We start from the raw sequence: 20093 nt of genomic DNA on the forward strand, positions 1-20093 counted from the left end.
CCCATTCAATCCGTGTTGGCTCTATGACCCTGGAACGTCTTGACCATGACCCTGCATTTGCCCATAATAAATCTCGCATATCTCAGCACGTGCGTCCGCCTCCTCACTCCACATCACAGTTTTCTTATTTATCTGGTTATGAACAAAAACAAACATGACAGATGGTGAGACAGACATTCACCGCCTCTGAAACTAACCAAAACACTCTTTCTGAATGGTCCTGTGTTTATTTCAGAAATGTTTTCTATATGTGTCCTTTCAGAAAGTCCCTCTTTTTAAAGGTAAAAAGAGAAATAAAAGATATTTATCAAATTTTTAGGTTAAGTTTAATGTCTAGTAATCTGGACATTTGCAGTTTTTTTAGTATAATAAACTCTTATATTACAAAACGCAGTCATTCAAGATTTTAGTTTATGTTATTTCTGAAACATCTAGAAGTTACTGCTGTCTACAGCACTGGGCTGGTGCGTATAAAATATATGTAATATGCTTAATATTGCATGTAAATGTAAAATGTGCTTATGTAATATTTTTTGACTTTTTCTATCAGTGGTCTCAATATTTTTAACCATTTGTTAATTGTAGATATAGTCAAATAAATCATGTATAATGCATACGCTTTGTGTTAAAAGCTCTTTGTTTATTATTATGATATAAATGTTTGATGAAAAGTATTTCACTTAGGAGCCGTTCATGCAGATGTCCAGCTAGATCCACAAGTTCAAAGCCTTTTTCATGCAGTTGTGTAAACACAGAGAAAAAAAACAGTGTTTACTTTGTGTCTTATTATGTTGGTGATAATAATGTTCAGAGGAGGTTAAAATACCTAACATTTTGTGAAGTCAATGGTGTGACGTGAACAACGAAAAGACTACTTTGTGAAGTACTTTCACTACAACAATTGTAGAATGACCCTGGTGAAGAATATAAAAAGAAATTTAAATCCATGATTGGATTTTCAGTTCAGTTTCTTGTTAGCTACATCAGCCTCAAAGCACCAAACCTAAAGAAGAAAACATGTCTCGGCTGGTTGACTACATTTGGGCTAATGGGGGAAAATGTGTAAATTAGATTTTTTGCCAGACCGCTCCTTCAACTGGGAAGAAAATAGATGCTCTGCTGCCTTCTGGGGTTAGAGAGGCTCCAGCACAAGCCGCGTTTTTATGCTTTTACCGACACACTGAGCAGAGACAGAAACACTGATGTAAATCTGCTTTGTTGTGAAGTGTCTGAATCGGGTGGCAGTTTGAAGTATGAGATGGGTTTATTGACAGCATCTCATTATAGAGATATCAGTCACAGTAATGCGGCTGAGATGAAAGAGCTTGGTAACTTTGATACAATCCTAGAGCCGTTGATGAAATATACACCTGTAAATGATCCAGATGTCAGCCGTGTCATGAATGAAATGATGGATCTACAGTGCTGTTTGTGGGACAATAATATGTTTTTGTCAACCATGCTCATTTACAGGGTGCTGAGGTCTTGCACTCTGTACATTGCCTGTCAAAATGTTGTGGCTTTTTGAAATTTTTAATACAAATACGCATGTTTCTGATACTGATATCTAGTAACCTAACATAATACAGCTGGTTTGTTTAGAGTAAAACTTACATTGTCACACGATGAAAGCCTCAGAAAATTTCAACTATATGTATTCACTCTCACTCTCTCTCTCTCTCTCTCTCTTCCTTAGATCTACCTGCGTTTCCTGGATTACGAGATGCAGAACTCTAATGAGTGTAAGCGTAATTTTGTGGCAGTGTATGACGGCAGCAGTTCTGTGGAGGATCTAAAGGTGAAGTTCTGCAGCACGGTAGCGAGTGACGTGATGCTGCTGACTGCGTTGGGAGTGGTGCGCATGTGGGCGGATGAGGGAAGCCGCCGCAGCCGCTTCAAAATCCTCTTCACCACTTTCCAAGAACGTAAGAACAACCACACACATGCACAAGGACATGGTATATACCCCTATGGAAATGAGTACCTTGAGAATTGTTGTAACCATCAAAAAGGGGTGTAGCATAACTGCGGAAATGGTTGTAGCATAACCGTGAAAATGCATGTAAGGGAACTATGGGATCTGGTGTAGCATAAGCATATGTAACCATTGGAAACTCGTGTAGCACATCCTTGAAAATGTGTGCAGTGGAACCATGGAAATGGGTGTAATGTGACCTTGGGAAAGATTGCAGTGTAACCTAGATAGCAGGTGTGCCGTAACTATTTATAACCATTTAAAATAATGGCATAACCATTTAAATCGATGTAGCATAACCATGGAAATGAGTGTAACCACAGTAATAAGTGTAACCTTGGAAACTCGTGTCATGTAACTATTTAAATTGGTGTGGAGTAACCATGGAAATGAGTGTAATGTAACCATGGAAATGGGCGTAGTGAACCCTTTGAAACACATCTGGTGTAACCATTTAAACTGATGTAACATAATCATGGAAATGAGTGTAACCACAGTAATAAGTGTAGTGTAACCTTGGAAACTGGTTTCGTGCAGCCATTTAATTGATGTAGTGTAACCATGGAAATGGGTGTAATGTAACCATGGAAATGGAGGTATTGAACCCATTGAGACAGGGATGGCATAACCATTTAAACTGATGTAATCTAACTGTAAAAATGGGTGTCATAACAACAGAAATAGTTGTAGGATAACACTGAAAATGCATGTAATGTGACCATGGTAATTGTTTTAGCATAAACTTAAAAATACATGCAGCATAATCATGGAAATGGGTGTAATATTATCACAGAAGATGGGTGTAAGTGTAACCCTGGAAATCAGTGTAGCAAATCAGTGAAAACAGGTGTAGCTTGCTCTTTCCAACAGGCACAGTGCAACAGTGGGAATAGATATAATGTAAGTATGAATAAAGGTTAGAGTAACCGTCAGGGATGGGGGAGTAGCTAAGTAGCACGCTACTTTTTGTAGTTAGCTACAAATATTAGTAGCTAGTAGCTGTAGCGCTACAGTTTTATGAAATGTAGCTAGTAGCTGTAGCGCCTATACATTTTTGTGTAGCTATAGTAAAATTATTCAATAACAATTTCGCAACAGGCTTCAGACAATCCGTGTATAATGAACCACAGAACGCGGCAGTGAACTGGGCTGGTGGAGCTTGTGCAATCCTGTCTGAGCCACGGACAGCTCGCGCAAGCGGGCACGTGCTCGTCCCCATGCGCTGATCACCCCTAGCTAGCAAGCTTACCTCAGGGGTCACAACCGAATGTTAAGAAGAGCAGTTTTGTCCTTTCAGCACAACACAACATTTTATGTCCGTTTTACCATCTTGGCTGTAAGTGTATTTCAGTATGTGCTGATATGCAGGCTGAAAATATAAACCCAAACTCAGACTTACTTTGCTCTGCTTTAAGCTTTAGCTCAGCTGTAGCTGCTTTTCTCGCTTCTCAGGAAACGTCTCTGAGAGTTTCTTGTAAATTGTCTCTCAATGTTTGACTTTATATGAGGTTGAAGATGCTTCTTATCCTCCAGCTTCTCTTTCGAGTTGTCCCGTTCCACCTTAAATGGTGCCTGAGGCGGCAGATTGTCCTGCTGTGCCATTTAAGGTGGAACGGGAGAATTCGAAAGAGAAGCAGAAGAAAGATTCCGATTCAGATTCCTTTATTGATCCCAGGGGGAATTTGCAGTTGTTACAGTTGCAGCCATTTATGTAAAAATAAACACTTTACTAATAATTTAAGACAATTAAATTAGAGATTAAATTAGATTAAACAAAGAGAAGCTGACTTAAGTTTTGTGAGTTGCTGCAGATTAAATGAATCAGCAAATGATTTATAAATGTAAATAAGTCCATTCATCTCCAAATTATCGATGCTACATTGTCAGCCCACCTTGCAGATGTAAAGTCAGAAACGATTTCTGCACAGTTTGTGTTGGTCATCATCTAGTCCTTCATCAGTGGTCACAGGATGCTGTTGGCTAGATAGTTTTGGTTGGTGGACCATTCTCAGTCCAGCAGTGACACTGAAGTGTCCAGCATCCACTCACACCCAAAAGTGGGCTAACAAAGTATGCAGAGAAACAGATGGACTCCAGTCTGGAATTGTAGGACTACAAAGTGCACCTGTATAGTAAATGTAGCTGATAAAATGGACAATGAGCGCCGAAACAAGGAGGTGGTCATAATGTTAAGCCTGATTAGTGTATGTTGCTGAAATGTTTCAGTTGGAGCAGTTTTATTTCATTAGTTGATGGTGCTTTGCACAAAATTCTCTTGTTTGTATTCAGTTATTTTTATTGATTTTTGGAAAAACCTGGAATTTTTGACTTTGCATTTAGTCTTAATATTTGTTAGATATCACGGCATTGGGTGTATAAGTTTGATTGTTGGTTACATTTTTGGTGATCGTTTTGTATATTTGCAGCTTTTCAATTGTGTGTTTCTGTCTGCCATTTGGTTTAAATGCAGTGTCTTGTTCACACTGTCAGTTGGGATTGTTTTGTGTACCAGGTGGAGATTCACAAACATTCTAACAATCGCATTTTGAAAGTAGCTGAACAGTAGTGCACTACTTTACAAAAAGTAGCTAAAAATAGCCACTACTCTTTCTGGAAAAGTAGCTAAATTGTAGTTAGCTACAACTTTTGGGAAAGTAGCTACAAAAGCTAACTACTAGTTTTTCAGTAGCTATCCCAACACTGGTAACTGTACAAATATAGTGTAACCATGTAATGGGGTATAGGGTGAGGGTGCCCAATTTTGGTCCTAGAGATCTGCCACCTTGCAGATATCATACCCAACACATCTGGTTGTAATATTTCAGTGCTCCTGAAGGCCTCAGTATCTGAATCAGGTGTGTTAAATTAGAGTTGGAGCTGAACTCTCCAGGGTGGTGGATCTCAAGGACCAAGAGTGGTCATCTCTGGTGTAGGGTAACCATAGAAATAGGTGTAACAGCCATGGACATGAACTAATGGGTGTTGCATAATCATGGAAACTGGTGTATATCCACTGCTATATGCCCACTGGCGTGTTGCCGCTGCTATATATCCACTTGTGTATTGCCACTGTTAGATATCCACTGGTGTATATGCACAGGTGTATTGTCACTGCTATATATCCACTGGTGTGTATCCACTGCTATATATCCACTGGTGTATTGCCACTGCTATATATCCACTGGTGTATTGCCACTGCTATATATCCACTGGTGTATTGCCACTGCTATATATCCACTGGTGTATATCCACTGCTATATATCCACTGGTGTGTATCCACTGCTATATATGCACTGGTCTATATCCACTGCTATATATCCACTGGTGAATATCCACTGCTATATATCCACTGGTGTATATCCACTGCTATGTATCCATTGTTGTATTGTCACTGCTATATATCCACTGGTGTATTGCTGCTGGTGTATATCCAGTGGTGTATATCCACTGGTGTATTGCCACTACTATGTATCCACTGGTGTATTGCCGCTGGTGTATATCCAGTGGTGTATATTCACAGGTGTATTGCCACTGCTATATATCCACTGGTGTATTGCCACTGCTTTATGTCCACTGCCATATACCAGCCTGTCATTAAACACAGAGAGGAAAATAAACATCACGCTCACCAAAACACAGTCAGCTGTGGCAGGTTTAGTGACTGAACCCTACAGTACAGAGGGAAATTAACAAGGTGGCATGAGACAGCTTTCTTTCTCTTCCTCTGTCTCTCTGTCATTCTTTTCCCCTGTCTGTATATCTGTCTATTTATCCCTCTGTTTTCCCATTTTCCCTCTCTCCTCTCCTGCACCTCTGTATCTAGCACATCTTTCTCTCTCTCTCTCCCTCTATTTTCTTTCTCTTCCCTCTCAATCTCCATCATATGCTCTCTCTTTTTCTCTCACTGACCCCTCTCAATCACTCTTTCACCCTCTTTCCCCCCATTCTCTTGCTTATGTTTGTTTTTGGTGTTTTGATACGAGTCTGCCTGTTTCTCTTGTCTGCCTGTTTTTGTTTGTTTATTTTAATACAGCTCGTCCTGTGTTGGCCCAGACTGACCGCTGCTGACTGAATTAACTCTACTGAACTGCATCAGCATACATCCGTCTGCAGGACACAGAGAGAAAAGAGAGGGAATGTAAAGGTGTTTTGGAGATGAGAGAGAGAGAAAGAGAGAGAAAGAGAGAGAGAGAGAGACGGAGAGAAAAGGGTTCTATGTCAAGCATGCATGAAACCATCATTGTCTCTCTCTCTCTCTCTCTCTCCCTCTCTCTCTCATTTCTGACCGCTACACATTTCATTACTGTTACTATGGTATCCCATAACAGCGGCCAAAATATGAGAAACATGCCTGTCATGCGCGTGTGTGTACAGTGAATGAACACAGGATGTGCTGTTGCCGGGGTAACACTCCTGCACAACTCTCTCAATCTCTCCATCATGTGCTTTCTCCCCTTTTCTCTTACTCCCCATTTCCCCTTCTCTCCATCCCTCTCTCTCTCTTTCTTTAAATCTCTCCATCATGTGCTTTCTCCCCTTTTCTCTTACTCCCCATTTCCCCTTCTCTCCATCCCTCTCTCTCTCTTTCTTTAAATCTCTCCATCATGTGCTCTCTCTCCTTTTCTCTTACTCCCCATTTCCCCTTCTCTCCATCCCTCTCTCTCTCTTTCTTTAAATCTCTCCATCATTTGCTCTCTCTCCTTTCCTCTTACTCCCCATTTCTCCTTCTCTCCATCCCTCTCTCTCTCTTTCTTTAAATCTCTCCATCATGTGCTCTCTCTCCTTTTCTCTTACTCCCCATTTCCCCTTCTCTCCATCCCTCTCTCTCTCTTTCTTTAAATCTCTCCATCATGTGCTCCTTCTCCTTTTCTCTTATTCCCCATTTCTCCCATCTCTCTATCCCACCTCTCTCTCTCATTCTTTAAATTTCTCCATCATGTGCTCTCTCTCCTTTTCTCTTACTCCCCATTTCTCCCATCTCTCTACCCCACCTCTCTCTCTTATTCTTTAAATCTCTCCATCATGTGCTCTCTCCTTTTCTCTTACTCCACATTTCCCCTTCTCTCCATCCCTCTCTCTCTCTTTCTTTAAATCTCTCCATCATGTGCTCTCTCTCCTTTTCTCTTACTCCCCATTTCTCCTTCTCTCCATCCCTCTCTCTCTCTTTCTTTAAATCTCTCCATCATGTGCTCTCTCTCCTTTTTTCTTACTCCCCATTTCTCCCATCTCTCTATCCCACCTCTCTCTCTCTTTCTTTAAATCTCTCCATCATGTGCTCTCTCTCCTTTTCTCTTACTCCCCATTTCCCCTTCTCTCCATCCCTCTCTCTCTCTTTCTTTAAATCTCTCCATCATGTGCTCTCTCTCCTTTTCTCTTACTCCCCATTTCCCCTTCTCTCCATCCCTCTCTCTCTCTTTCTTTAAATCTCTCCATCATGTGCTCTCTCTCCTTTTCTCTTACTCCCCATTTCCCCTTCTCTCCATCCCTCTCTCTCTCTTTCTTTAAATCTCTCCATCATGTGCTCTCTCTCCTTTTCTCTTACTCCCCATTTCCCCTTCTCTCCATCCCTCTCTCTCTCTTTCTTTAAATCTCTCCATCATGTGCTCTCTCTCCTTTTCTCTTACTCCCCATTTCCCCTTCTCTCCATCCCTCTCTCTCTCTTTCTTTAAATCTCTCCATCATGTGCTCTCTCTCCTTTTCTTACTCCCCATTTCCCCTTCTCTCCATCCCTCTCTCTCTCTTTCTTTAAATCTCTCCATCATGTGCTCCTTCTCCTTTTCTCTTATTCCCCATTTCTCCCATCTCTCTATCCCACCTCTCTCTCTCATTCTTTAAATTTCTCCATCATGTGCTCTCTCTCCTTTTCTCTTACTCCCCATTTCTCCCATCTCTCTACCCCACCTCTCTCTCTTATTCTTTAAATCTCTCCATCATGTGCTCTCTCTCCTTTTCTCTTACTCCCCATTTCTCCCATCTCTCTATCCCAATCTTTCTTTAAATTGCTTCATGATGTGCTCTTTTTCTCTTCCCATTTCTCCCCTTTCTATCCCTCTCTCTGTGCTCTATCCTTTTCTCCTGCTCCCTATTCTCTCTCTCTCTCTGTCACTCTCTCCATCCCAATCCCTCTTTCTTTAAATCTTTCCATCATGTGCTCTCTCCTTTTCTCTTCCTCCCCATTTCTCCTCCCTCTTTCTGTCAGTCTCTCCATCATATGTTCTCTCTCCTTTTCTCCTGCTCCCTATTCTCTCTCTCTCTTTTTCTACTGCACCAATTTAATCTTTTCCTCCTGCTCCCTTTTTCCTCTCTTTCTTCTGCTGCACCCACCCACCCCTCTCTCTCTCTTTCTCCTGCTCCCTTTTTTCTCTCTCTTTTATTTTCTGTATCTCCTTTTCACACCTCTTTTTTTCTCTCACTAACTTTCTTTCTGCCTACCACTTTCTCCTTTCTCTCTCTCTCTCACTCGCTCTCTCTCCATTATGTGTTCTCTCCTTTTCATCGCTCTTTCTCCTGCTCCCTTTTCCCTTTTTCTTCCTATTACTTTCTCTGCTCTCTCCCCCCTTGTCCCTCTCGCTCTCTCTCTCTCTGTTTCACTCTCTCTTTTCAATCAAAAAAAGCACCACAGCTTGTTTTCCCAAAGTGTCTGTTAACACTGTTCTGCTGTCATCCTCAGCTTTTTCTTTATTATTCTTTCCGTCTTGGGGATAATAAGAGCACTAAGTGACATCAGTCTGTTTCAGGCAACCCATTAAATGTGACATTTTCTACATATTTGATATTTTGCTTTGAAGATTAAACAGAAAAAAACACATTTTCCAGACACATCATTTCAGTTGATTTGGACCTCATTCATCCAGCAGTGCAGGAACGCTGATGGAGCGTTTACAGGGACAAATCCAGTCAAACAAACAAATCAGATTTGATCTTTCCAGCCTTCTGTCCAAAGACGATCGAGCGCTGTTCAGCAAAGCCGAAAAAAATCCATCAGTGATGGAGACGTTTGGTCTGACCTGTCAATTTGATTTAATTGAAGAGGTGAGGACGCATTCCTGAGTGAGCAAAAGGCCACTTTTATTAGGAAATCATTAGAAATGAATTCCTCTGGAGGCTGGAGTAGATCAGCCTTTAATACTCCCTCTCCCTCTCTCTCCCTCTTCCTTAACTCTTCCTCTCTCTGTATCTCAGTTCCTCCTCTTTTCCTTTCTCTTTCTCTTCTTCTCTCTCCTTCTCTTTATCTCTCTCTCCTCTCTTCCCTCTCTATCTTCCCCCCTTTCTCCTTCACTTTCTATCTGTCTCTTCCTCTTTCTCTACCTCTCCCTCTCTCTCTGTCTCTCTTTCTCTCTCACACACACATTCTTCCTTTACTTTCTCTCTCTCTGTATCTTCCTTACTTCCCTCTTTTCCTCTCTGTATCTCCCCACTCTTCCTACACTCTTTCTTCCCCTCCTCTCTTCACTTTCTTTCTGCCTCTTCCTTCTGTCTCTCTCCCATACATATATATTTATCATGCCTGTGTTATCATACCTAAATGTCGCCACCTTGTGGTTAGATGAGGACCTGAATGTGGTTTAAGCACAAGGAGGAGGTTACAGCTGGAATGATGAGTCATCCTAATGTGTGCGGTTATTATTCACCTGGGATCAGCTCATGGAAGAAAAACATTAATATATCACCTGCGTAATTCACTGCAACCTTGAAATTTTCAGGTTGTTTTGGGAAAAGTCCTATTTTTTAACCCAGTATATCAACTCTCTCTGGTTCAATAAAACACTGAGAACATAAACATCATTACAGCATGACAAGCAGATGTATGTACGGCGGATGGGTGGGTGGAACAAAAGCACCTTCGCGAAAGTCACCTCAGCGATTAAGCTCCTCTAATGACAGTAGCATGGCATATATTCACAGACCAGATTCATTTCTATTTTTTTCATTCTCCATTTATCACTTTTTTATTTCATAAGACGACTATGCAGCATTTACACCTTGTAATGCAGTGTGGGCCATGTCAGAAGACTCTGAGGTTTAAATCAAATTTTGAAATGAACACATAAACTGTGCTTCCACTAAATGGCCACTTTAATAGAAACGCCTACTTTACTGGTCCACTATATACAGTGCCCTCCACAAATATTGGCACCACTGGTAAACATGATTTACAGGTTAAAAAACCTTTTCACAAAATAAATATTTTTCTCAAATCCATGCATGCCACAATATTTGGCACCCCTTCAATTAATACTTTCTGTAGCCTTCCTTTGCAGAAATAACAGCTCTGAGTCTCCGCCTGCAATTTTTAATGAGACCGGAGAAGACACAGCGAGAGACCAATCCGCCCTACAGAACCTCTCCAGATCCTTCCAATTTAGAGGTTTCCACTTGTGGACTCCTTTTCAGCTCATCCCACTTGTTTTCTATAGGGTTTAGGTCAGAGGACTGAGGTGGCTATGGCAAAATTGTGATTCTGTGGTCAGGAAGACATTTTTTTGTTGATTTTGGGATGAGATTTGCATCATAGTCCTGTTGGAAGATCCAACTATTGCCCAGTTTTAGCTTCTTGGCTGCAGCAGTCAGATTTTAATGTCTAATGGTACTTCTTACTGTGTATCTGAATAAGTTGTCCAAGGCCTTTGGAAGAAAAACAGCACCACAATACCACAGACCCACCACCATACTTCACAGTGGGGATGAGGCACTTTTCTGCATGGCTGTCTGCATGTCAACACCAAACTCATCTCTGGTATTTATTGAAAAAGCTCTTCTTTGGTCTCATCTAATGTAGAACATGGTCCTTATACTCTGCAGTCATTCAGGCCCTTTGCGGATAAGATTGGATACCCCTGGACTAGAGGATCAGCAAATGAGTTACAGTCTCTAACTCAGTGATTGATCTGAATGATTTGGACAAGATGTTAAATGCAGCTTGTCCAGGCATGTTAATTTTTGTTCTCCAACTCCATAGGTTGTATTTCCACACTTAAGACACAAGACATTGTTTTGATAATATAGACTACAGTGCCACATCATGCTGTGTGAAAGGTATTGATTTAAAAACGATTAATCTTTTGACCCTACCAGCAAAGTGGTATTACAGGGGAGATGCTATAGATAGGCAGAGAATATATCTGCTTGAAAATGAACATTAAAGATTAGACTTTTCTTTAGTCTGACGTTCACCATCTGAGAAGAATTCTCAAATTTCATGCAGTTCCACCTGAACTTAGTGCTAAAGTTAATGGATCTGCTAAAAGAACCTGTATCCAATCTCCACACATACTTCTTATTCCATTCATATTTGAACAGCTGGATTAAAATTCATGCCTAGCAGAAGGACACAGAACCAGCTTCACCAGATTTGAGTAATGTGTTACTAAATCTGAACGATATCAGCTCACAGATGTCAGACTGACACGGTGTTCATAATTACCCGGTGTGTTCAGAAAGTGAATAATATGTATCGTGTGCTGTTAAGTAGGAAAAGATTAAACAGGATGTTTGATTTTATTCTCTTTATCTACCTTGTAGCCGCTTATGTAGTCAGGAGACAAACTCTTACCTCAACAGGTGGACCCTGAATGACCTGCGTGCAGGAAGTACTAATGTAATGTTTGTCTATGCACATTTATTGATTTGACACATTGTGACATTATGTTTGGTCTGCTGATTGCTGACATGGCTAGTAATAAACCTGCCCTTGTGGATAATTAAAGCTAATTATTTTCAATTGTTCTAATGAGAAACTGTAGAACAGACTCAGTTTATATCACAATACCTACATTTAGAGTGAGTTATTCATTCAACCTAATGAGAAACTGTAGAACACGAATCACAATATCACATTGCCTACACTTAAAGACACCAGACATGGCTGGATTTTTTTAACTTCCTTGCTGAATGTTTTCTAACAAAATGAAACATAAAATACAAAATGTGCCATAAGTTTTGCACAGGCCACATTTTTGTCATGTTTACATCCAACATGTTAAATTTGACTAATAAAAAGTTTGGCATTAAAATTTACATTTTCTTCTAGCTAGAGGATGTGCTAAATTATTTTCACCTGAAAAGTCAACAAAACATGGAATCATGACCAGGGGCGAGCACAAAATTGCACAAATTAGGCCTTTAGTATAGATTGGGTGTGTGTTTTTTGTGTGTAATTGAGCTAATATTAGCATGTTGACAGATCCATCCACGCTGTTGTTTTGTCCTCTCCTGTAGCCCCCTGTGAGGCAGATACATTCTTTTGCCACAGCAACATGTGTATCAACAACTCACTGGTGTGCAACGGAGTCCAAAACTGTGTGTACCCATGGGATGAAAACCACTGTAAAGGTGAGTAGATGACTACCATACATATTCATTTTAGAGCCCTGGATAGCCATCAGTGTCCTCCTATTGTTCACAGTGGTGCTGACATGAACCAGACGTGCGAAGTGGTTGTCCAAGACATTGTTTTATTTTAGTTGTGAGACGTTTTCGGCCTAATATGTCTTTTTAAAAACACATTCCTGGTGAAGAGATACATGCTGCATGTTGTGAGGCACCACCACTGTAAATTGAATTGAATTCTGAACCATCAGCCAACTGTGTTTGCACACTGTGGAATTAGACCTCCACATCCATGCAGTGAAACACCCACATACATGCACACTAGCGGACACACACACTAGGGGGCAGTGAACACATTTACCCTGAGAGGTGGGCAGCCAGGGAGCAGTTGGGGGTTAGGTGTCTTGCTCAAGGGCACTTCAGTCACGTACTGTCAGCCAAGGGAATTAAACCGGCGATCTTCTGGTCACAAGGCTGATTCCCTAACCTCCAGCTCATGCTCCCGGGAAAGAAATTGGAGTAGAAGAGTTCCTCTACGATGAATCATTTTACATTAAACCATTCTGAATGGCTTTGTATACCTCTCAACAAATTAATTCAGTAGAAATTTTGAAAAATCAGTAAAAAGTAGTAGTTACACCAAATGCAAGTAACATTTGCCTGGAGAAAAAGCCAATTCGTTTGAATGTTAAAGGACGCAGGGAGGAATTTACTTCCAGTAGCAGTTAATTTAGCTTTGCTTTGAGTTCACCTAAGTAACCCTGCAAATTCGCAAACCTCAGAAACATAGTTGAATAGAAAACGACAGCGAGCTGTGGAATCTCTCTGAAAAAGATTAAATGGATGTGTTGCAAAAAGATAAAAAAGTGTAGTTGGCATTCACTGTTTACCAAACAGTATGTTGCCTCCCAAGTTATTTTATATCAGGATTCAACTAATATTTGCTTCACCCTGTTGAAGAAAATAGTGAAGCGACAGTCTGGTGTGACCTTAGCTAGTGTTATTTCACTGTTATGCAAATGTATTCAATGTTATAGAAAACCATAGCTGATCTCATAGCAAAAGTCTTCATCTAAACTATGCAACACTAGATAAACCTGAGACATTTTGGAAACAAGTGCTGTAGGATATTGAACCAAAAATTAATCATAATTGTTTTGGGTAAAAAAGAGCAGCATTTGATGACATGAACAACTTGCCAACTGTTAAGCATAATGGTAGATCTGTTATGCTTTGAAGTTGTATAGTGTTTAAAAGACCTTTTTCTTTAGGATATATAATGTATTTAATTGTTTTCGGCATTGACAACATTGGTCAACAAACCAGTGATTCAGTTTCATTTTGGCACAATTCAAACAAATGTGACTGGAGGAACTGTTTATACAGTAATATAATAAAAAGCCTATAAATCAGCTTTTATTTTGGACAAAAAAAAACAACTGCTTAATTTATAGAACATATAACTGATTATAATCCAAATTCAGTGCAGTCGAGTCACCTTGTGATCGGTGCATTTTTCCACCCCTCAATAGTTCAGTGGATAAAAACTAGAGCTTCATTAAAACAGTCCTGCGATTCTTCCTGGAAAACACTTGTGTTTTGAAAGCACCACAGTGACTTTTAAGGCCGCCAGAATCCTGGAGAAAATAATGATCCCACCTGCAGCCACCCATTTATCTCAGAATGACTGTATTCAGGTCAGATATGGAAATAACCACAATTTATAAGAGTTGTCTGGGGCATTTGTGGGTTTATATCTCACACAGGCATTCGGAGCTGCAATTAGCCGGAAGCTGAATGTACGGCTGTCAGCATCTTTAGAGGATAGGTTTGTTTTCTGCTGTTCATGCAGCACTGTTTAGACACAGCACTGTCTGTTCGCTCCCGTTTAGCTTCAAAATGCCACCGAATTGGCTTTGAATCTGTCCTGCAGTGTGAGTATTTTCTCCTCTCAGAGTAAAGCTTGACTCCAGCAAGCCTCATAAATAAACAACACGTTTCCTATTAGATCGATTTGCTGAGGTGTAGCTGCATTATAAGCTTTAAATATACCTCAATTTTAATAGATTTTGCAATAATGTCACTGTGACTCAGTGTGCTTTCTGTCAGCACTCAATAAGTGAAAAAATGCTTAATTTCTACTTATAAATGCAATATTCTTTATGTAAATAAAAAAGTGCAACATTCATTATTTAATGCTAATGACAGTGCAGTATTCAGACCATTCTTCTTGTTTTATAAAAAGACATTCACTCAGACTCATTCAACACATTTATAATGTTTAAGCATAATGGCACTGATAAAGTTGCGTACAGTCAAATCTAATCATAAAATAAGCACATAAATTTTACTGACAGTTTTGTAATTCATTAGTTTTATCTTTGCCATATCTGTAAGATCAAAATCAGTAAAAGTGTGTATGTAAATTTGAGCATAATAGTTTAACGACCTGAAAAAATGCATTATTTTTTAAGTAATGAAAATAACAATAACATCAATATTATCAGCAGTGACAGTAAAAATAGAAAATAATGATAACACTGATAACTTTACGTACAATGCTTGTACTAAAGTGGATTTACTACTTTCTTATGTGCACACTGATAAATGCTACAACTATACATTCCATTTAAAGACTTTTGCTTTATACTACTGATACAGTAATTAAATGCCTCCAAAAACACAATCAACATTAGTTGAAACAATCAACAAGTTTGAAACAAACATCCAGAATAAAGTTCTCTTTAAAATATTATACAGAAAGAAGTTCTAATAAAAATAAAATCCAGAATAAAGTTCTAATAAAATTAGCATCCATAAAAAAGTTCCAATATAAATAATATTCAGAATATTTTAATAAACCTATTAGAAAATTACATATCTTTAATTTGATCTAAGTTCTAATAAATCCAATGTCCAGAATGAACTTCTAATAGGGTTTACCTCTATAAAGACTTTTAAGTAACAATAATATTCATAATAAAGATCTAATAAAACTAATATCTAGAATGAAGTTCTGCTAAAATGAATATCTAAAATAAAATTCGAATTAAACCATCCAAATTAAAATCCTATTAAAATTATTCAGAATGAAGTTTTAATAGTTATTTAAAAATTATGTATTGATTTTTTTTGTAATGGTTTATGAAATGATTTGAAAGAAAACTGATGAAGATCTAACAAAAAAATAATATCCAGAATGAAGTTCTAATAAAATAAAATAAAATTGAATATGAAGTTCTAATAAAGATAATACCCATAATGACATTCTAATAAAATGATTTTGTAACGTGGGGGAGAGATGATGAGGCAGACGCATGCGCTGAGATAAGTGAGATTTATTAAGGGCAAATCCATTATTAGAGTCAAGACAGTCCAGTGTCAGAGAGCCAACACAGATAAAACGAGGGATAGACATAACCAAAAGAAACACAGACTAAACACAATAACAGAGACTATGAAATCTAACGGAGACCAGAAGAACTAACACCAAACAATATATACAACCATACAAAGACCAAACATTAAAAAGACCAGCAAACAACTAGGGAAAAACACAGGGCTTAAATACAGAGACTGGTTAACGAGACACAGGTGATTAAAAAGAGGGTTTACAAGACACAGGAGAAAATTATCAAGGGTTGAGTTTAGAAACAAGGGGGCAGGACCGGAAAGAAACAAAAAAAAGCACATGGAGGACTGGGAGGGGCGGAAGAAACAAAAGAAAAGCACATGGAGGACTGGGAGGGGCCAATTGTGACAAATTTACATAGATAATGCCAGTATATTATTTATTGTTTAATAATTATTGTTAATAATTATTGTGCCTCTCCATGGATCACCACCTTATCGTGGTGGAGGGGTTTGCGTGCTTGAATGATCCTAGGAGCTATGTTGTCTGGAGCAAAAGCTCCTGGTAGGGTCTCCCATGGCAAACTGGTCCTAGGTGACAGGCCAGACAAAGTGTGATCCAAAATGCCCCCTATGAAAATAATTAAAAACCAGGACCTGTGTACCCTGCCCAGAACAGGGTTATCAGGGCCCCACCCTGGAGCCAGGCCTGGGGGAGGGGCTCGCCAGCGAGTGTCTGGTGGCCGGGCATTTACTCATGGTGCCTGGCCGGGCCCAGCCCGAAGGGGTTACATGAGTCCCCCCTCCCATCGACCCACCACCAATGGGAGGGGCAGTAGTAGGGGTTCGGTGCTTTTGAGGATCGTTCTGATCCTCGGTTGCTGAAACTGGCTTTTGGAACTTGGAATGTTACCTCACTGGCAGGGAAGGAGCCTGAGTTGGTGCGCGAGGTTGAGAGATACCGGCTAGATATAGTCGGGCTCACCTCAACACACAGCTTGGGCTCCAATCTCCTTGAGAGGGGCTGGACTTTATTCTTTTCTGGGGTTGCCCATGGTGAGAGGCGGCGGGCAGGTGTGGGCTTTCTCATAGCCTCCCGACTCCTGTATGTTGGGGTTTTCTCCGGTGGACGAGAGGGTAGCTTCCCTATGCCTTCGGGCTGGGGAATGGGTCCTGACTGCTGTCTGTGCTTATGCACCGAACAGCAGTTCAGAGTACCCAGCCTTCTTAGAGTCCTCGGGAAGGACGCTTGAAAGTGCTCCTCCTGGAGACTGTATTGTCCTACTGGGGGACTTCAACGCTCATGTGGGCAATGACAGTGTGACCTGGAGGGGTGTGATTGGGAGGAATCGCCTCTCTGATCTGAACCCAAGTGGTGTTCAGTTTTTGGACTTCTGTGCAAACCACAGTTTGTCCATCACAAAGTGATGCAAGTGCACATGGCACCAGGACACCCTAGGCCGCAGTTCAATGATTGACTTTGTAGTCGTGTCATCGGACTTGCGGCCATGTGTTTTGGACACTCGGGTAAAGAGAGGAGCTGAGCTGTCAACTGATCACCACCTGGTGGTGAGTTGGATCAGGTGGTGGGGGAAGATGCCGGTCAGACCAGGCAAACCCAAATGTATAGTGAGGATTTGCTGGGAATGTCTGGCAGAAGAACCTGTCAGATTGATCTTCTTCTCTTTTTAAAAAAGGGGACCGGAGGGTGTGTTCCAACTACAGGGGAATCACACTCCTCAGCCTCCCTGGTAAGGTCTATGCAGGGGTACTGGAGAAGAGAGTCTGGCTTATAGTCGAATCTCGGATTCAGGAGGAGCAGTGCGGGTCCCGCCCGGGTCGTGGAACACTGGACCAACTCTTCACCCTCTCCAGGATCCTAGAGGGCTCATGGGAGTTTGTCCAACCAGTCCACATGTGCTTTGTGGATCTGGAGAAGGCATTCGTCTGTGTTCCCCGGGATATTCTGCAGGAGGTGCTTTGGGAGTACGGGGTACATGGCTCTTTGTTATGAGCCATTCAGGCCCTGTACAAACAAAGCAGGAGTTTGGTTCGCATGGCCGGCAGTAAGTCAGACTCGTTCCCAGTGAGAGTTGGACTCTGTCAGGGCTCCCCTTTGTCACCGATTCTGTTCGGAATTTTTATGGATGGAATTTCTTGGCGCAGTCAGGGGACGAAGGGTGTCTGGTTTGGTGACCTCAGGGTCACATCGCTGCTGTTTGCAGATGATGTGGTCCTATTGGGGACATCAGGCCGTGAACTTCAGCTTTTGCTGGATCGGTTTGCAGCCGAGTGTGAAGCGGCCAGGATGAGAATCAGTACCTCTAAATCCGAGACCATGGTTCTCAGGTGGAAAAGGGTGGAGAGCCCTCTCTGGGTCGGGGATAAGCTCTTGCCTCATGTGGAGGAGTTTAAGTATCTCGGGGTCTTGTTCACAAGTGATGGTACAAGGGAGCGGGAGATTGACAGGCGGATTGGTGCTGTATCAGCAGTGATGCAGGCTCTTTACCGGTCTGTTGTGGTAAAGAAAGAGCTGAGCCACAAGGCAAAGCTCTCAATGTACCGGTCGATCTACATTCCCACCTTCACCTATGGTCATGAGCTTTGGGTAATGACTGAAAAAATAAGATCGTGAATACAAGTGGCCGAAAAGAGTTTCCTCCGCAGGGTGTCTGGACTCTCCCTTAGAGATAGGGTGAGAAGTTCGGTCATCCGGTAGGGACTCGGAGTAGAGCTGCTGCTTCTTTACGTCGAGGGGAGCCAGTTGAGGTGGTCCGGGCATCTGGTTAGGATGCCTCCTGGATGCCTCCCTCGTGAGGTGTCACAGGCAAGTCCACCAGGGAGGAGACCCCGGAGAAGACCTATGACACGCTACCATGACTATATTGCCCGAACCCCAGAAAAGCGGAAGATGATGGATGGATGGATGGATGGATGGATGGATGGATAATTATTGTATTCAAATGCTTGAAATATATCCTAAAGTTTTAAATAAATTCAATATAATACATGGTAGTGTCTTTAAATCTACACTGTATAAAAATAAGTTATCAGTGTGTAGAAAAAATGAAAATTATTATTGGGGCAAATTATTCCAAATTTCAGAATTATTATATGTTTTCAACAAAATTTCCAAGAGAATAAAATATATTATTATTTCAGTTTAATGTCTTAACCCCTGTTTGTGTATATGTGGTCAGAGAAAAGAAAAGCTAACCTTCTGGACAACCTGAACAACACGAACGGCACCATCATTGGGGTGACCTGCTGCGTAGTGCTGATCCTGCTGGTTGTATCTGTGGTGGTTCAGATAAAGCAGCCACGGAAGAAGTATATCCTGAGGCGGGACGATTTCGACCCCACCGTGTTTCAGGAGGTGTTCCAGGAGCCGCCGCATTACGAGCTGTGCACGCTGCGGAGCGCTGCCGCAGCCTCCGCTGACCTGGCTGAACTGGCTGAGGACCTGGAGAGTTTCCACCGGCTGCGGAGGTCATCCCGCTGTGTCCATGACCACCACTGTGGCTCCAACCAGCCTGGCAGTGCCAAGGGCAGCAACCTCAGCCCCACAGCCATCATGACTGAAATCCAGCCTCAGCCCTCAAGGCCGCTGCTGCCTCAAAACACGGCCAACCGCCGCAGCATCCTGGTGATGAAGCACAGCTACTCTCAGGACGCCTGCGAGCTGGACGACGAGCTGGACGAGGTCCCGACCACCAGCCACAGGCTGTCCAGACACGAAAAGGCAGTGCAGCGGTCAGTATCCATTGATTTTTGATGGACTTTTTTAGAGTTTTAGGGGGAGGGGAGGGCTTTACATTTTTGCCCTGACTTTCATTTTCCTTTTTTAAACCCCCCCTTTTTCAGTTTTTAAGTTTTTGCCTTCTTACATTGTTTTCTTTCCTTTAAAGCTTTGTTTTTTTACCCTTTTTATTCACCAAGAACAGAATGCACAAGGTTTTTTTCTTAGTGTAGCTATCAATATACATTTCTCCAAAATTATATTATGTATAGATCATCACACACCAACTCACCTGTCTGGTCAAATGATTTTTCATGAAAAAAAAAAAAAATCTTATAACATATAAATATATACAGATTGGCCACTTCAATTAGGAACACCTACCTTGTAGCTGCACTTCTTCCATTTTATTGGGTCCACGCACTATATACGTGCACTTTATGATTCTACAATTACAGACTGTAATCCATCTGCTTCTCTGCATACATTATTAGCCCACTTTTACCCTGTTCTTCAGTGATCAGGACCCCCATGGACCCTCACAGATTAGGTACTATTTCAGCGCAGCACACTCTAACACATCACCACATGTGTATTTATTGTTCTTAGTTTTGTATTTGTGCCCAGTTAACATTTCAGCTCAGTTAAGTTTGTTCATAAGCAGTTACAATCAGTATTCAAGATGCAGTTTAGATGTGA

General features: G+C 41.2%; 1 protein-coding gene across 5 annotated transcripts in view; it reads left to right on the forward strand.

Moving 5' to 3' along the window:
- neto1l (neuropilin (NRP) and tolloid (TLL)-like 1, like) overlaps nucleotides 1-20093 on the forward strand; it is a 151067-nt gene that overhangs the window by 123891 nt on the left and 7083 nt on the right. For all 5 annotated transcript variants that reach the window (XM_017696235.2, XM_037533787.1, XM_017696236.2 and 2 more), the window contains exons 7-9: nucleotides 1697-1925; nucleotides 12194-12307; nucleotides 18856-19408. In XM_017696235.2, the coding sequence (XP_017551724.1) occupies nucleotides 1697-1925; nucleotides 12194-12307; nucleotides 18856-19408 (896 nt within the window). The remainder of the gene's footprint in view (nucleotides 1-1696; nucleotides 1926-12193; nucleotides 12308-18855; nucleotides 19409-20093) is intronic.

The sequence above is a fragment of the Pygocentrus nattereri genome, chromosome 24, assembly GCF_015220715.1.
Source record: "Pygocentrus nattereri isolate fPygNat1 chromosome 24, fPygNat1.pri, whole genome shotgun sequence".
Taxonomy (NCBI): domain Eukaryota; kingdom Metazoa; phylum Chordata; class Actinopteri; order Characiformes; family Serrasalmidae; genus Pygocentrus; species Pygocentrus nattereri.